The sequence below is a fragment of the Euphorbia lathyris genome, chromosome 3, assembly GCF_963576675.1.
Source record: "Euphorbia lathyris chromosome 3, ddEupLath1.1, whole genome shotgun sequence".
Classification (NCBI taxonomy): domain Eukaryota; kingdom Viridiplantae; phylum Streptophyta; class Magnoliopsida; order Malpighiales; family Euphorbiaceae; genus Euphorbia; species Euphorbia lathyris.
Window position 1 is genome coordinate 55,018,355 of NC_088912.1, and position 19,479 is coordinate 55,037,833.

Here is a 19,479-nt window from a genome sequence, read left to right on the forward strand (position 1 = left end):
ATAAAAATGCTGGTAAAATATCAAATGACATAATTTTCACCAATTAGCAACCAAAATGAATATCAATTGCACCTTCATTCATGCCCCGTTCATGAATCTCGTCAACAATAACATGAGTTACACCATTCAGATTTCTGTCAACAAGTAATCTCCTCAATAGTATGCCAGTGGTACAAAAAAGAAGGCGAGTTTCCCTCCCTTTAACTCCATCTAGCCGAACTTTGTAACCAACCTTTTAAAAAGTAGATAAAACAATGAAAATTAGCACAACTGACAAAGTCAAATAATCAGAAAAGGAGTCATCAGGTAGAAGGCAGAAACTAACAGATTCCCCCAGGTTTTCCCCTCGTTCAGTAGCAACCCTCTCAGAAACAGCCATAGCTGATATTCTTCTAGGTTGAGTACATATGATACTACATGCAGCTCCACAAGCAGCTTCAATCTCAGATTCTAGTATGTACTGAGGAATTTGTGTGGTTTTACCACAACCAGTTTCACCAGAGACGACAACAACCTGCGACATAGAGCAGTTTTTAATATCTAGTATCAGCTGTAGGTTAAAACCACTTTGCAATTACAATATTTGTTCAGTTCTGTCATTGAACTAATTCAACTAAAAGCTCAAGCTGATAGTTAAGGGTCCACTTCATATTAATATCTGACACAGCTCCACACGTGAATGCCCTCTGGGCTTGAAGCATCCACAAGATAGGCCCATATTACCATGTAATGCAATTTAATCAACAAATGGGGTTGTCAGGAATCAAACCCTTGACCACTTGATCAAAGAGGCTCTGATACAATGTCATGGAACCAATTCAACTAAAAGCCCAAGTTGATAGTTAAAGGTTCGCTTCATATTAATATCTGACAAGTTCATATGCGCTAATCAGAATCATGGTTCAGAACAACCCACCCTACTAAAGAGCGGAGTAGTTGGCACATGTACATCTACAAATCAAGCAGAAAGATTTATTAACCAAAATGAAACAACCAAAAACAACAAGGTTTCCCTTTCTCAATTTGAATGACTTTTCAAATGCTTCTGAACATGTTAAAAAAGGCAAAATATGAGAATCAAGATTTGCCAACAAGAGATTAGCTTGATATGGTAGTCATGATTGATTAGAAATGGGAACTACTGACACTTGGAAATTCTTTTGACCATGCAAATGATATAACACTTAAGATCAAATATTCTGCAACTTAAGGTGAAACAAAAAATAGCAGTCTAAACTAAAAATAATAAAACCGTTTTCCCTCTTTTCTCTTGGCGCCAATAGCTTGCTAGTGTACAACATCTCACAATGAGGAAGAAAGGACAGAAATATCAGGTCAATTCTGCTTCACACCAGCTGAAGATTCAACTTCGGAAGGTGATATCTCATATCTTGGATCACTAAGATTGTGATGGGCTGGAAGATAACAGTGTAGGTGGTTCTTGGTCAGTTTCTGAGGCTACTATTGTTGTTCAACCAAATTCTGTTGGTAGTGCTTCTGAAAAAGGAGTGTTGAAGGAGTTGGATGTTGTAGATCCTGTAACAGATCCTTCATCCGCTTTGAGGATTGATTTTGAAGGTTCTGAGAATAGAAATGTTACTGTAAGGGAGGAGAACTCTGGCAAGTTTGACGGAATTGTTCAAAATCGCTGGGCTAATTTGGTTTCCAATAATCCAAATCAGAGCTGAGAAAGAATGTTTTACCTTTCTTTCCTCCAGTTGTTGTGAATGATGTTAAGCTGGTGGAAGTTTCATTCTGCAGAATCAGTCGATGAAGCTTACAGATGGAAATTTCCTCAGGTTGGTTGTGTTTTGGGGTCTTTGCCTCATTCTTTTCAGATCTGAGAGTTTTGTTTTGCACAAATGAAAGCAGTTTGGCCTCATTTCTGTTCATCAGGTAAGAGAGAATCTTTTTCTCTTTAAGTTTGAGTCAAAGGAAGGCAAATTGCGTACTCTTAGTTCTGGTCCCTTTACCTAAAAAGTGTATCCTTGCATCAACTTGAACATAGATCCAATGCAGAGAATCCATGTTTTGGTGCACTTTCCCAATTTTCCTTGGGAATTTCGGTCAGTTACCTTGCTAAGTCGAATTGCTGGCCTGTTAAGTATTCCTTTATGCTGTGATGGATGTACAGCCTCCAAAACTAAATTAGGTTTTGCTCGGATCTGAATTGAGATGAATGCTTGTGGTGAGTTTCTGATTTTTTATTTTGGAGGATGAGAAGGGCTTGTGTTTCTCTCAACAAGTTTTATATGAATGGCGCCCTATGTATGGTGATACTTGTAAGGAAATTGTCCATGTTACTGTAAATTATAGACAGAAACCTAAGTAGTTGATACTGTGGTTCAATAGGATGTTGTTTTGGCTTTTCCAAAGCCTGTTGAGATTCAAGAGGACGTTGTTTTGGCTTCTCCAAAGCTTGAGGTTCAACCTATGGTTGCTAATTCCGATGACAGGTTGACTATAGTAAAGGGGAAGAAAATGAGGTTCCTTCCTCTTGTTATTAATTTTGTTGTGACTACTCCTGCTTCTTCTACTGGTATCAAATTGGAGCAAGGTTAGGAGTGTTCGGAGATGGAAAAGGTGGAAGGAAGGTGAGGGAAAGCCCCGGATAAGGCTCATGATAAATAGTTGGAATGTTGTGGGTCTTAATGACCCTATTAAACATTGAATTAACTAAATCCATTCGCTATAAACTGTTGCTGGCTATTGCGATCTTGGAAACTAGACTTTGTGAGCCTAACTTGTATAAAGTTTTGAAAGCTTTGAGATTACATGAGCCTAAATTGTTGACAGAAAGCTTTGTGCACAATTATGGGTTTGCTCCTTTCAGTAGGATTTGATTGCCGATGATCCTGAGATTGTGAAGATCTCTGTTATTCATGAGTTTGATCAGCTTATTCATTGTAAGGTTGAATTTGGGTTGGAGCATTTTTATTGGATTGTGGTGTATGCTTTTACTACCAGAGAAGAGAGGCATAGTTTGTGGAATAATATTGTTCAGATTCGTGCTTCTGTTCACATTGCTTAGGTTCTGCAAGGTGCTTTAATGAATAGTGAGGCAAAAGTAGAGGGTATTCTTTTTGATGAAGACGATGAGTTTAAAGATGTTTGTGTTGCAAACTTCATCAGAGCTTTGTTCGAGAGGTTGTCAGTTCACCAAAACTAAAAATCAATTGGATGAAAGTAGAATGACTGGACAGAGTTTTGTGTAATGAAGAATCGAAGAGTTGTTTAATTGTTCTAAGGTTGTTGTTTATCCTTCTGGAATTCAATTCCATGAGCTTAAAAATGAACCCCTCAATGAAAATCCATGTAAGAGATAAAATCGGAGAAAATGACTCAATCGGGTCTGAAAATCGTACTCCTAGAAGATTATAGGAGATAGAAGCTTAGTTTGAGAGTTGCAGAATCAGGAATTAAGTACTAAAGATCCTTAATATAGGAAAATTCTGATGCTATGTCAAAAATTCTATCTATTGAGGTGTGTTTTCTCCATTTTCTTTTCATAGTCTGATTTTTCATGGCTTAATTCTCTGTTCTGAATATTAATTATTATAGACTGGGCTTCATTCAGAATTTGTAGGTGTTTTACAAAAATGTTGAAAGTATTTAGTAGTTAGCTTTTGTTATAGACCATGAAAATAGAGAGAAGTCCATGGGATACCATGTAGATTAAGAGCCTACATGAATATAATTTACTTAAGAGCAATGCACAAATATATATACAAGACCTTCCTAAAATCACTCCTTAAATCAAGGAAACATATCAGCCCTACTAGCCACCTATAGATGTCTTGTAGAAGACTATAGTCAACAAGCATGCTATACATTTATCACACTGATTTATTCTATAACAGTTTTTGGTAATACGAACTAAACATAGAGAGTTGTTATTGCCAGAAGTAGAGAAGATTATATCAATGAGTTCATTTTAATGAAGTTAAGTGTTGTTGCAGTTGATTTGTCTTCCACTCTCAAGAAACTATGCATGTAGGAGGGAAAAAAGAAAACTATGATCAAGTTAAGGTGGGTTTGCTTTCTCTACTCTTTTCCAAGAAAAGTTTGGTATTTGAAGATCTTTGATAGTATGAGGTATGAAGATGAGAATCTGTTTGGTGAGATTAAGGAAGAAGACTGGTGGAGGTTGAGAAACTCATTTTTAAATTTTACTAGGCCCCTAAAAATGTTTAAATAATAGAATTGCGTTAGAAGGCCCATTAACAGCATTTGTCGCAGATTAGAGGAGGGATTCAATTGGCGGTGTCAGCATAGGTTAGAGGTCTGATTGGCTATTTTAGAAGGTTAGGGACCTAATTGGTTTTTAGGGTATAAATTGGGGGCCAATTTGGGCTTTCAGCCTTTCTAAAATACAACAAATCATCAAATACTAAATCATATCCAATAATCCATAATCTTAATCATAAAATGCATGAAATAAATTTAAAATTAACTACTAACTCTTCCATAATCATAATACACAATAAAAATTTAAATCTAAAGACTAAAGTTCAACAAAATTCTAAGCTAACTAATAGTCTAATAACTACTTTTCATCAAGAATAAAGTCTCTATTCGAAATCTCTCTACAACTCTTCAAAATGGAGCAGCGTTTTTTGTGTTGTTCTTTGTGATATTTGTTACATCCAAATCTTCTTTCCTTCTTTATTTATTTCTTTATACAACAACAACAACAACAACAAAGCCTTAGTCCCGAAATGATTCGGGGTCGGCTAACATGAACCATCATATAAAACCGTGAAATCAAGTCGTGTCAGCGACACAAATTACCCTATTTCCCTTTGTTGTTTGTTCTAGCTATGGATTTTCTCTCAAGGATGTCAAAAGCTAAAAGCTCCACCAGTTTCTAGCATCATTGGGCCTGTAAAGATTGAAGCTCAATCATTTGTGTTTTGCAATTTATTTGTTTTTATTATGTAAAGGGAAGGTTGGTTTTGTTTTGGAAATGGTTGGTATTTCATAGAGTTCAATGATTGTTTTGGGTTACAAGTGAATGACTAGAAGAGAAGACCTTTAAACAAACTATTTTGAGGCAGATTCCTTTTGTTAAGGTCAATTACCTGTGAGATATTTGGGAAGTCCTCTAATAAGGGCAATGTGCTTATTAGGCTTTAAACAAACTATTAGGCTTTCTGAAGGGCACTGTACTTCTTTGGTTAACAAGATAACTAGTAGAATTGATCCTTGGGGTGCCAAATTTTTATCATATGCTGGTAGAGGTGCAGTTAATCATTTTGTTCTAAAGTATTCAGGAGTTTTGGACATCACCTAGTTCTGTTTTGAAGACTATTGATGATAAAAGTAAAAGATTTCTTTGGAAGAGCACAAGTGATATTTCTTCTAGTGCTCTTATGGCTGAGAATGTTGTTCGTTATAAGAAAAGTAAAAAGGGTTCCGAAATTCAAGATCTTAACAGTCCTTATATGTTATTTGGGTGACTCATAATAAGCTCAAAAAACTTAGTTTTTGAGGTATTACTAGGCCTTTTGATGCCAATTGGAGCTAGTCTTGCATTCATAAGATTAAGATCGATTTCAAAGACCACTTCTGGTACTTTACAGGCAATGGTCATCAGTTTTCTTTTTGGAATGATCCTTTGATGCATGGGAAAAGTCTTAAGGATTTGTTTCCTTCTTTTTGTATTGGAGATACTGATGTTCCTAGAGATACAAAGGTTGGTGGTTTATGGGGTATATTTGAGTGGATATAACAGTGAATGCTTGGCAAACTATTCAGAGTTTTAGTCTTCATAATCATATTAAGGATAGCATCTTGGAAGATGTATAGTTCTACTATTTATTGTAATTTTATTGCCAATGCTTATGAGGCTGAGTCAACATCATGAAGAAATGAGTTAGTGGAAGGTTGTTTTGTGCTTTCAATTCATTCCTAGACGAAGTTTTATGTGTGGCTTGCTCTACAGAATGGATTAGTTGTTAAGAGTAGAACTGCTCAATGGAAAGGGTTATCAGATAAATTGTTTTTTCATGCAATTGTGCAGATGAGACATTTGGACACTTGTTTTTTAGTAAGCATACTACTATATCTGGCAGGATATTAGGAGGCGTGGGATTCCTGTTGGGGTTGTTCACTGGAAGAGAACTATCAGCAGGCTGTCCAAAAGCTGCTTGTAAATCTATGCTTGCTACTGTTAGAAAGATTGCATTTTCTGCTGCAGTGTATTGGATTTGGCAAGCTTAGGAATCGTCTTATCTTTGATAATCTACAGTTCCATAGTCAAAGTATAGGGAAGATTTCTCATAGTGTTAAGCTCAAATTAATGTAGAGTCATAGGCATACTAGATTTGTCTTGGTGCTCATGAAGTTCTTTGCTTTCATCAAAAGAAAAGTTTCTCTTTGCATCAACTCAACCTCCCTTTCTCAATTTCTCTCTCAACCCCTCCATTTCTCTTCAAAGTTTAAAAACCCCAAAAATCCAATATGAAAATGACATTAAGCAAATAAACAGCAGTATCAACGCCCGCCCTTAATTTTTTTTTTTATAACAACAGGTAACAAACAAACAAGAACAAAATTAACCCGGAATCAGCCGGGGAAACATAACACCGCCAACATCTTCCCGGATCAGATTCGCTACTTGGGTAGGGGGGGAGTCTAAAAACGAGCAGCCCAACGGAACATCGTGAGCATTCGAGGCTAAGAAGTCCGCCACGCGGTTTTGCTCTCTATAAATATGGTGTATTTCTACCGACTGAAAATGCATAAATGGATGCATTTGATGATGTTCTTAGCCCTTCCCGGATGATGCTCCGCACGGTTTGCACATTCCACGACTTCCTTATTATCAGATTCCACTTGAATAAAGCGGACATTCAAGTTGATAACCATAGTCAGACCTGAGAGGAGGCCCCAGAGTTCAGCTTCAAACGAGGAGCCAATACCAATATTATGCATAAAGCCAGAGACCCAATCACCATTAGCATTCCTGATAATTCCTCCTGCTGACGACGATCCATCCTCACGGCGAGAGCCATCCGTGTTGAGTTTAAACCAGTGTTGTCTCGGCTTGTTCCACCCAACAAGTTTCTCAACTCTTTTCCTGCCGGAAACCAGCAAGTCAAGAGATTCCCAGCCCTCCTGGAACTCCCGAACTGTCTGCCTGATCGTATTAAGCGGGTGATTTGGAATATCTTCCTTTTTATTGAAAACTTCCATATTGCGCCATCTCCAAAGAAGCCAGCAGGTCGTAAGGAACACCTGGTGCCAATTTGCAATTTGAAAATCAGTTCCAAACAGACACCAATCAAACCAATCCTCTGCACGCCTGTTAAAGAAAGTCATCTGGTATTGAGCCGGTATAATCGAACGCCAAATAGAGAGACTGAACTAACAGTCCCGAAGAGCATGTATAAGGCTTTCAACAAGGCGGTTGCATCTGCTGCAGAGGTCAGAGTGGGCAAGTCGACGTTTAGCTCTTTCCTCATTTGTAATGAGTTTGTTTTTGGAGCAAATCCAGGCGAAGCTCCTAAGTCGCTGGGGAGTTCTGATATTCCAGAGTTTCTTCCATTTTGAATGCCGATCCTCAACATTTGATCCACACACCAATTGGTACGCGGATTTACATGAGAATTTCCCGTTATTGGTAAGGCCCCAACATCGGTCATCCGTCTCTGCAGCGTCGGTGCTGATTTTAATGTTCCGAAGGCGCAGTTTCCATGGGATATCTAGGTAGCTGTCAATTAATTCCCAACGCCATTGTCCATGCTGATCGATCATGTCAGAGATTTTCATATTCCTAATATTGCCTGCTGGCGGAGAACTGGCAACATTGACGAGTCTGACATTTTCTAACCAGTTGTCCAGCCAAAAGAGGACATTCTTGCCATTGCCAACCTCCCAGGAAACTCCTTTACAGAATACTCCGAAGAGAGCATGTATACTTTTCCACAGGTATGAGCAATTTTTCACTCTACCGTTGGAGCCAGTAAAGACTTCATCTTTTCTATATTTCCCATGTAGAATCCGCACCCACAATGCGTGTGGTTCTTTCCACATACGCCAGATCAACTTCATGAGCATGGCTTTGTTGTTGTCTTCTGCTTTCCTAATTCCTGCACCCCTAAGTCTTTTGGCTGACAAACTTGATCCCAGGAAATCGGATGTAGTTTCCTTTCTCCTTCCTTCCCACCCCATAGGAATCGGCGATTCATTTTGTCTAATTCACTGAGGATAGATACCGGTAGAAGATTAGTCTGCATAATGTGATTTGGAGCAGTGCTTGTAACTGATTGAATCAACGTCATCCTACCAACCAATGATAGCGAGTTTGCTTTCCATGCAGCCAGACGAGACTGAACTGAGTCCAAAGTCTTCTTGAAGGTTGCTTTGACCACTCTCCCACTTAGCAAAGGCACGCCAAGGTAGTCACCTAGAGAGTCGATAACTGCAATCCCACAGCTCCTGCTTAGTTGGTTCTTCAAATGGATTGAGATGTTTCTTGAGCATAACATTTTGGACTTATGGAGATTCAATTTCTGACCAGGGGCTGCACATAAGGACTCAAGGATTTCCATAATAATTTGGAGTTGCTCAACATTCCCTTCAAGAAAGAGTAACACATCATCCGCAAAGAAAAGGTGGGATATAGCTGGACAATCCTTACCAATTCTGATGGGCTTGAGCCTACCCTCCTCCACAGCATCTGTGATTAAATGAGCAAGCCGTTCCATAATAAGTACAAAGATGTATGGGGACATAGGGTCCCCCCGCCGAATACCCCGAGTAGGACAAAAGGAGTCAGACATACTTCCATTGACAAGGACTCTCATCGATGCAGTTGAAATGCAACTATTGATTAGCTTCCGCCAACCTTCTGGGATACCAACTAAGGCGAGGGTGTCAGATATGAATCCCCAATTTAGGCGATCATACGCTTTCTCCAGGTCCAGCTTCAAGGCAATGATTCCTTTCTTTCCTTTCTTAATCCGCATGGAGTGGACTACTTCTTGGGCAATGATGATATTATCGACCATTTGCCGACCCGGAACGAAGCTTCCCTGATTAGCGCCAATTAAGTTAGGCAGGAGAGGTCGGATTCTATTGGCAATTATCTTCGTGACTATTTTGTAGATCACGTTGCAGAGGCTAATAGGTCGTAAGTGGGGAAAGGAGGTCGGGTTGTGGACTTTTGGAATAAGAACAAGCAGGGTCTCATTAACTGTAGAAATATCCACTACCCCATTGAAGGCTCCAATCACAAACTCACACAGGCCTTCTCTGACTGTTTCCCAATGTTTTTGATAGAAAATGGCAGGTAGGCCATCCACTCCCGGGGCCTTTGTCCCTCCCATACTGAATAAAGCTGCTCTGACATCAGCCGCAGAGACAGAAGCAAAGGCTGTAGTTATATCATCACTAGGTATGGATGGGAAGCCGTTTGATGATCGTAACAAGGCCTCCTCAGTCTCTCCTTTAAGGAAGAGACGCTTAAAGAAGTCCACAGCTGCATTCCTAATATCCGCTTCGTGTAGACACCAGTTACCATTGCTATCCTTGATCATCTCCATCCGGTTCTGCTGTCTTCTGATCACAATAGAAAGATGAAAGAATCTAGAGTTCCTGTCCCCCTGAGTTATCCAGTTCCTTCTAGATTTCTGAAACCACAACAGCTCTTCTTGTTGAAGGACTAAAAGCAACTCATCCTGAAGTTTCCTGTTATCTGAGAGCAGGGAATCAAAAGTACCTGCTTCAATCTGAAGCTGTATTGCAGAAATTTGCTGCATAATATTCCTTTCTTTGTTCTGAATATGGCCGAATACATGCCTATTCCATGGCTTGACTGCCTCCTTAAAATTATGTGCTGTAATCACGGGGTTTTTAACCGGGTTCCACTCGTCAGACACTAATTTACTGAATTCAGGATGAGTTTCCCAGGCAATGAGGTAGCGGAATGGCTTTGTATTGGAAATGTGCCTGTAACCTTCAAGTCGAAATAAGATTGGACAGTGATCCGACCTCCTGAAAGGTAAGTTTAAATTGGATGCCCAAGGGAATGACAGGCGACCTTGTGCATTGCCATAGACTTTGTCGAGACGAGCAAGTACATTATTCCTCCTCCAAGTGAAACGATGTCCCGAAGAGCCCAAATCAAACACATTGCACTGATCCATAGCTTGTTTGTGCTTCAAACACCTATTGACGTAATGGTTCCCTCCTCTCTGGTCACCCATTGACGAGATAGCGTTGAAGTCGCCCATAAGGAACCAGGGGCCAGAGATTCCTTTGCTTAAATTATAAAGCTCCTCCCAAAGGGTCTGTCTTGAAGTGGTCACTGGCGAAGCATAAACGAAGGTCATCTTGCATCTTTCAACACCATTTTTAACGATTGAGCAGTGAATGAACTGGAAGTGAACAAGTAAGGGAATGATAGTCATAATGTCCGGTTTCCAGACAACCCAAATGCCTCCTGCTCTACCTTGTGCTTCTGAGCGGATACATTGCCAGTGCTTGAAACGTGCCATAAAATTGTCTGCTTTAACCCCACTAATTTTAGGTTCCATTAGAACAAAGCAAGAGGGATTGACCTGCTTCAATACATCATTGAGATGGAGCCGAGTATGTTTGCTTCCTGCTCCACACACATTCCATGCTAATCCAATAGCTTGTTAGGAATAGTGTCTGAAGGAGGGTTGTTGCTTCCAGTCGAAGTCTTTTGGGACCTCACAGCTTCCAATATGATTCTATCCTGGCTTTTGCCCAAGCTTCCCTTTTGTTTAGCTGCTTTTGGAGGGGGATAGCCATTCTCTTTAGGTTTGCAGTCGGTCGGATTTTGCAACTGAGTCCCCTTGTTTGAAACTGTGATCATGTTTTTCCCTTCTTCACCTATGGCAGAAGATGACGGATCAGAAGGGTGGCTGGCTTTCTTGTTTAGGACTGGGTTGGAATTTTGGTTAGTTATCACTTCAGGCCCTCCATTCCTCTTCTCTGTAATGTCGCGCGAAGGTGACAGGGCTTTGCAGTTGTTCTGATCCCTGTTCGCCTGCATCAGTGCCTGCTGGGGTAGTGGAGGCAAAGATAACTTCCTCGCCGACTTCGCCCATGTGGTGGTGTGCCTAATTAAATTAACTGCAATTTCTGGTTGTAAGTCTTCAATATCCATGAGTGGGTTCCTTGGGGTTGGCGGAAGTTGATTTATATTAATGAGGGGGTATTTGCCTTTATTTGCAAGCTCCACTTTCTCTGTCCTATTATTAGGAGTATCAGGGACATTATCTTGAGCAAGTGGGTTATCTATAATTGTTGACTTAGTGGGCAGGTCAGCCTTTTGGAGTGGGGCTAAATTGGCTTTTTGTGGAAATTCCTTCTCTCTTGTGCGGCTACCCTGTAAGTTGTTGGAGAAGAGGCGCCCTTAATGATAACCTCCATTGATTTTAGAGAAGAGGCGCACTTGCACAATGGCATCATTAGGGGTGCAAGCGAGCCTTGGTAGTTCGCAAACTATTCGAGCTTGGCTCGGTGAAAGCTCGATCAAAGCTCGGCTCGATATGGCTCGACTCGAGTTCGGGATCGGCTCGAGCACTAACGAGCGGAGTCCGAGCTTTCTCAGGTTCGCCTCGAAAGCTCGCGAGCAGGATTATTTTTAATTACTATATATATTTCATTGTATATATTTAATATATATTTCATTAGTTATTATTAGTTTTCATCACAAAGTTTAATATATATGTCATTGTTTGAAATTTTTCTCCGAACTTGTGTTTTCCGATCACAAATACCATATACTGTTTTGGAATCTCGACAAGAACATGATTGTTTTTTTTTTTATAAATATTTTAAACTCATATGGAGTATGTTATAAGGCTTTTCTATTTTTTACGCTACTTATTCTATGCATGTATAATGAATTTGGTTAAAGCTCGTTAGAAGCTCGATAAAAGCTCGGCTCGGTCAAAGCTCGGCTCAGTCAAAGCTCGTCAAAGCTCGATTCGGGGAAGGCTCGGCTCGAGATATTAACGAGCCAATACCGAGCCTACCTAGGGTTCGGCTCGGTTCGGCTCGGTTGCACCCCTAGGCATCATAGCCTCAAAAATAACCTTTTGATGCAGAAGCATTTAAGTTAAATTTGGATTTCATTTTTTTTATATTTCCAGGTCTCCTTTAGATAGGATTTTTTTAATAGAGATGTATTTTACCAAATACAAATAAGTTTTCTTCTAGAATCAGGATTTTTCCTGACTAATAATCACGACAACAATATTCAGTTTAAGTATTGTTTTCTTTATCCTTCTTTCAATTCAAAATTTCAGTTCTGAAGTTTTCTTTTAACCTAAATTATTTGTTCTTGTTCCAACAACAATTACTCTAATCTTGTCCTAAGGGTAGAGTTCTAGTTGCTTAAACTCTCTTAGACTCACGTGACTAAGTCACAGTGGTATCAAAGAGCAAAGAATATTGAACTATTGTAGTTTCTTTATTTTTCTAAGCTATGGTTGGTGTCAAAGAATCATTCATACTTAAAAGCAAAATCACGTTTAAGAATAGTTTCACATTTGTAACATAAGAGCTTAAAACATGGACAAGCATAGGCCTACTTTGTCTTGGGCTAATTTATTTTCTTTTAATTTAATAAATGGTGCAGCCCAGGATTCAGATTCTAAACCTTAAACATCTACGAGACTCTAAACCATGGGGAAGAAATAACATTGAACCAATATAATTGGTAGAGAGGCAGGAGGCAACCAAGCTGCCAAGATGTTCAGAGAACTGAGGACTAAACTTGAGCTATAGAAGCCTTACATTGTCAAGGACCTACAGAAGCCCGAATGGAGAATCCAAAAGGTAGCAATTTATAACTTGAAATTCAAGAAGATCTCAAGACTGTACAGGAAGTTGAGGACATTAATCCTTTTCATGAAGCTGGCAACGCAAATCAAGCAACAAGAGGTGGATAAGAAAAGTGATTACCACAAGCTCTTGATTCGAAAAGTGGAGTGAAGATTGAAGTAGTAGATTTTCATGGAAAGCTTCAAGCTCAAGATTATTTGGATTCACAAGGTAGTTCAAATAAATTCTTCGAACTAAAACCCATGGCCAAAAACAAAAAGGTACTCCCTCCATTCTCAAATAAGTGTCGTTTTAGAATTTTCACACAAATTAAGAAACACAATTAATATGCACTTAAATTAACAAATTTACATGGATTAACTAAATAAAAATTCTCTCTCCTATAATGATTGGAGAAGAAACTTTGAAAGCTTAAAAAACACATAAATCAAGACAAAATTTAAATGCTTAGACCAAAAAACTATACTAAATTTTATTGAAAAACGAAAACGACACTTAAAAAGAACAAAAACAATTATCTAAAACGACACTTATTTGAGAATGGAGGGAGTATATTTTTTAAGGCTTATATTGAAGGTTACTGTGCTTCAGTGGTGGAAGAGAGCTTAGAGAAAATGCCAATGACAAGGCAAGCTTAAAATCAGCACTTGAGGACACATGAAAAATTAAGTACAGAAGCATTTTTTTCCAGCTGATTATGCAATCGAACTGTATGAGAAGTTACACAGTTTGAAGCCAAACATGTCCAGTGAGAAATACACTGCACAACTTAACAAATTTCAGTTTGAGTTGGCTATCTGAAAGTAACAAACAAATTACTTATTGATACTTCACTAATTTCCATCAGTTCGTCAGAAACAAGATAGGAGTACTAGTCATTTATATAATATTGATGATCCCTATCAGTATGCATTAGCAGCTCTTAAAAGTGAGTTTCACATTATCCTGCTAGAAAATTAAATATAAAACCAATTGGCAGAAGTTCGAAGTTCAGCCAAATTCCACATAGATATTAAACAGGTGCAAGGGAATCAGGAATCAACTTTGAATAGAACCACAAACGGAAAAGTACAGCACCTTGAGATGGAGAAAACAACTCTAGTTTATCTGTGATAGAGAATAACAACCAAGACCAGTAATAGAAGCAGTAGAGAAAGCAAATACTTAGGAATGAAGCAGTTGTAGAATGTTACTAATATTAATAAGAACAAAAGAGACTAGCAGTAGCTAATTACAAGAAGAATATAACCCACCACAGGGACAAAGCCCCTCCCAGACCTCTGCCAAAATATAGCAGGTCCCAAAAATAAGGAAACACTCACCTGACCTCCCTAACAAACTCCCTCCTTTATTTTAATAGCCTTACTACAAGATACACTCACTCTCATACACTCTTCCACACTCTAGGCCCAGCCCTATTGGTGTTAGCCCCTACCGTTACATCACCATCGTTAACAATCTGCAGCTAAAGGAGATGACAGTTCTGATGCTCCATGACTTCATTTGCTTGTCCACTGTCATCGAACCAATTGAACTAAAAGCTCCAGCTGATAGTTAAAGGTCCACTTCATATTAATGTCTGACATCCACGAAGGTGAATTATTTTAGCTATGTTCAAGGAAGAGTCAAATCCAGTTTTTGATGAAAATATTGGGAAGATAGAGGCGCTCAAGACAAGTCTTTGGTGGTATAAAAGGTGACAACGACAATGATCAAAGATGAAGAAAACTTTGGAGGGAGCATACTATTTGCCGCTCATATGTTTGTGGATCTAAGTTTGTGAATTTGTCACTGATGAGTGAAGCTTGGAGAATATTATATGAAATGAGGATGTGGACAAATTGTAGCCCCCCCGATGATGAAACGAAGTATATTAATGAAATAGGGGACATGAGATTCCAATAACTCTGAATGGTTGGTGAAATTCACTAGTCACTACAAGCGAGCAATAACTTGGAAGATGAAGCTTTATATGACGTTTGGGGCCTTTGGGCATATTCTTATTGGAAGACCTTGATTGTTTGATTGCGATAAGGATTATAAGAAAAAGCCTATTGTTACTCCTACAAGGATAGCAGTAAGTTAACTCTACACACTATCAAGTATACGAGGAACAAAAGGTACACCATATCCTCTAAAGTAGTAATGTGAGACAACACTTACTTGTTAGAGCTGAATTGTTCAGTGACTTAAGGATAATGATGCAGGAGCACATAAATTACATTAAGATTTTCGGTAAATTACACCCATGGCCATTGAACTTTATCCCTACTAACATTATGGCCACTAAACTTCAAAACTTAACATAAAAGTCACTCAATTTTACACTTTCTAACGTAAAAGTCACTCAATATTGACCCTTCATTGTAAAGCTGATGGAAATGATATTCTAAGTAACTTTAATTCTTCAACTTTTGGTTTTGAGGTCATTTAGATATTGTTTGGTTAGGAGAGGGAAAGTGAATTTAGGGAGAGCGCTCCGAAAATGGTAATTTCGGACGAAAACGTGGTCTTGTGGTAAATGTGGCTCTAAACAACTTTAATTCTTGTATTTTTTCATTTTGAGGTCGTCAACAATCATACTGAGGTCGTTTACTTCTATAAGGTGCCATAATGTTAGTAAAGGCAAAGTTGAATGACTTTTATGTTACATTTTGAAGTTTAGTGGCTATAATGTTAGTACAGGATAAAGTTCAGTCACCATGGGTGTAATTACCCTTAAGATTCTAGTTTTTTTTTATTTTTAGTTTTCAATTCCTTCTTTATTTAGGATGCCTTTAATAAATTATACAATTTAACTGATGAGGAATAGCTTGTAGTCTAAAACTAGGATTTGTTCTAAATAGTCTCAAAAGGACAAGAATAGTCAATTTATATATTTGTATTCAACTTTTAAGATTTTATGTCGGACTAATTACTTTATGTTGTTCCCATCAAAATTACCTATTCTTGACCAAATTGAGTTCACCTAACTATTCCGCTACTCAACCCTTCACCTAAATCTTCCGAAAATTAAACAAAGAAACCAACTTCACCATCCGAAGCCACCAAAAGCCCAAAATGACCTATGTCCTCTATTTAATTCCCTCACCACCAGCTATTCTCCATTATTTACTTACAGTCATGGATTCCTAAAGAATCTAAATCAAGAGTTTCCTATTGAAAATGGATTGATATATTTGAGTTCTTCGAGGATAAAACAAAAATCATAAGAATGGAAGAAAGATATAAGATTGCACCCATTTTAGTAGTAGAAGGAGAAAGCAAGAATTTTGGTGCCAAGGCAAGGAGTTTAAGAAGAGCAAGGGTAAAAACGGCTTTGAGACATATGTTTATCTTTTCTGGTGTAACTGCATGTATACATAGCTATTATCAACTATGACTAACAATCAATATATCGGGATCTTTAATATTTAACTATTAGAACTTATTGTCCAATCAAATATTGGATGTCCTCCCAATTATGGGTGTTGATTTTCATATTAACTGTGAAGACGGAAAAATATTACACAATTTTGGGTTGTCATTTCAGTGGCCATGGTTTAAGTTGAGACATTGCACTGCAAACAAGATTTTTCTTGTCTTAAATTCTTCTAGGTCTATAATATATTAGTAACGACGAAAAAGACCGAAGCCTATATAACTTATGGCAAAAGATGTATTGAAGGTCATTCTACCAACTATGGAAAGTGCTTTAAATACCCTCTTCAATGTCCTAGTTATATGCCTTCATGTTCTTTTGGAACTTAAAAACAGGGCATCTTGAAAGCACTTTCAGCAAAAGCAATGAAGGATGCTTTTGTAAAAAGCAGTTCAAGAAAATCAAATAAATAAATCCTAAAATTACAAGGACTAAATTCTTCAATGGATTAAAAAAGAAATATGTTTGTTAGAAATCTCCAAAACAGATATTGAAATCTAAAAAGATTTCTACACTTCTCGTGCAGCCATGTTAAATATTACATTTCAAGCTCACAAATTAAGAAATAGCAAAAGGAAACGAATTCATGTATTAAGCTCAACATCACCTGATTTTCAGAAATGGCTTTTATTAGTGCATCCCTTTCTTTGAAAGCAGGAAGATTTCGGCGAAATTCAGCCATCTTTTGGCCCTCAGGAGAATCCTAAGAGGGATTACTAATTAGTATGATGTTATTTAGAATGTCATAATCAGTAAGAGATATAGCTAGTCAGGAATAAGATTTACCATAAATAACAAGAACTTTTTAGAGGGGTAGAAATACTATTAGTAATATTTGAGGGGTAGACAAAAATAAATTTCCAAGTACTTAAAATGTGATTAAAAATAATAAATAGTCAAACAAGCTCCGTGAAAATAATGATGATCTATAAAAAAATAAAAAAAAAATCGCCGTACAACTTGTTAGGATAATCTATAAAAAGTACCTGCCACGCTTGCTGCTTATTCCTCAATTGCAAACTTTTCTGATGGAGAATTTTCTCCATCACAACATCATTACGCACCACAGGTTCTGGCTGCTCGTAAACTCTGTTTGTCATAACCACACTTTCCTTATTGCCTGATCTTGATAGGGAATTAGCTGAAAAGTTTCTTGTATCCGTAGACCTTTTCGAGGAAAGATAAGCATTTAGATGAGCTTCTACTTCTCTTTGTAACCGGAAAGGCAACAACACCTGCAGATGTTTTAACACATAAATACTAAGGTGCTAATGAATTTTAAAATATATATATACACATATAAATAACAAGACGCCCAGTCTATTTAGTTGTTTTCTGTAAAAAGCTCGAATGACTCGATACAGTTCTTTGTACAAACAAAACTATGCTACAGAAAACAAGTACCTCTCTCTGTGGACGCTTATCATCCAGATCAGGACGGTAATTTGGCAGAGGTACTTTACTGAAGACAACAACTCTTGAGTATTGTCGGCTGCAAAATATAAATAACTAAATAAACATTTTGTTCATAAAATTATGAAACAAAGCTAAAATAACCTTCAAGTATGTTTCCAGAAAGGATTTCAAAAGAAAATAAAACAAAAAAATAGGAATAAGTACCATGTACTGAAAAGAATTACCTATGCAACCCCATTCTGTTTGCCATTGCTGAAAGATGCTCAAAATCACGCCTATCCTTTTTCTCCATCGAGACAACTTCTTGCTCATCTTTGCGAAGTAGCATGGTTAACTTCCATCTCCAATCATCAATGTTATCAAGGGTAGAACCAGTCTAATGAAAACCAATAAATGAAAAATCACATCAAAGAAAGTTGAATCTATGAGAGGTCGACGTCTTTCATGTAGTAATATCACAAGGAAATGTTTATTCAAGTGGATGGTAAAAAAATACAACAGAACTTAACAACATGCATCAAAATGGTAGTTCCATCCCATTTAATATTACAAGTCACTGCCAAGCAAATACGAAAATCAAATTTTATAAATATAGCTCATAGCTCCAAGTTGCATTCACTGGGATGATGAAGATGCTACCAATTTAGGATAAGAAAACCTCATCTAAACTTGGCTACCACAGAAAACTTGCAAAAAACTCTACTAGTCCATTCACCATTCGTTCTTTTCCTAATTGTTTCTATATATATATATATAGGGTTTGGTGTAATTCAAATTAGTTTTCTTTTCCTCACAACTCTTTTTTTCTGAAAAATTTTCTCACAACTCTATTTGTAAGTATTGTGGTACTTTTAAATTCAGTAACAACTTTCTTACACTAGTTTCAAGTATTTTTCTCCATGTAAGAACAGAGTGAAAAATTCCTGTGATTTCCAATTTCTGTCCAATTAATAAGAAAAACAACAAAACTAATTGTGTTCTCTGCGATTATGAAACTACTGGCACGACACATTAAAAAATAATGATAATAATAATTAAATTGTAAAAGCCTGAACAACTGCGTAGAGTAATACTTAAAAACCAACCAATGCCCGATTCGTCGGCGCCCCAAGTTCACAGTCAGACTCATCGGTAGAAGCGTCCTGATAAGCAAAGCGACCGTAATTGGAGTTCTGAAAGGACAAATACGGCAAGGCAACGGTCTTCCAATCCCAAAAATCAAGAGAACCAGAACAGCTGACAGTTCCCTTACGTTTAAAATATTGGGGAGCAAACAAAACAGGCCTGAAAACAAATTTTGGATGATTGGTCATGGTAAGAGAAGATGCGAAGGAAACTACAGAAGTCTGGATTAGGGTTTTGTGAGGGGTTTTAAGAAATTGGAAATGAAAGGGGGCTCTCAAAGAAGTGACAGTCGAGGTTCTAGTAGAACCCCGAAAAATGGTAGAGTAGCGAGACATTGTGAGCTTGTTGTTTTGACTTGAGGCTGGAATGAAGGTTTTTTAGTTATGGCAGTTGTAGAGGGGAAGAAGGCAAGTTTTCAGCGCCGGGGGAAAAATCATATGGCTGCATGACTTGCAATTGACATTGGATCCTTTTTTTACTGCTGCGGCTCACTTCAACTCCATCTTTAACAATTTAAATATCTTATGCTGTTATACAAACTTTGGACATTAACCCTGTCAGCTCTCAAGTATCATTAGGGGTGGGTAAAAAAAAAAACCGGTCAAACCGGTAACCGAACCGAAAACTAGTAATCCGAATCGAAAAAACGGTTAACCGAACCGGTGGTTTTTTTAATGGTTAAAAAAATAGAT

The 19,479-nt window shown here is 37.9% G+C and overlaps 1 protein-coding gene across 3 annotated transcripts in view; it reads right to left on the bottom strand.

Annotated features, from left to right (window-relative positions):
• The window catches only part of LOC136222149 (DExH-box ATP-dependent RNA helicase DExH3-like), a 31,665-nt gene extending 12,392 nt beyond the window's left edge, over positions 1-19,273 (bottom strand). For 2 of the 3 annotated variants that reach the window (XM_066009648.1, XM_066009647.1), the window contains exons 1-7: positions 18,748-19,273; positions 17,887-18,038; positions 17,651-17,738; positions 17,233-17,481; positions 16,854-16,949; positions 326-514; positions 73-232 (exon numbers count right to left, since the gene is read on the bottom strand). In XM_066009648.1, the coding sequence (XP_065865720.1) occupies positions 73-232; positions 326-514; positions 16,854-16,949; positions 17,233-17,481; positions 17,651-17,738; positions 17,887-18,038; positions 18,748-19,122 (1,309 nt within the window). In that variant the 5' untranslated portion in view covers positions 19,123-19,273. Of the gene's footprint in view, positions 1-72; positions 233-325; positions 515-16,853; positions 16,950-17,232; positions 17,482-17,650; positions 17,739-17,886; positions 18,039-18,735 lie in introns of all 3 variants that reach the window. The other variant, XM_066009649.1, reaches the window with a different exon arrangement.
• Between the last annotated feature and the right edge of the window lie 206 nt (positions 19,274-19,479).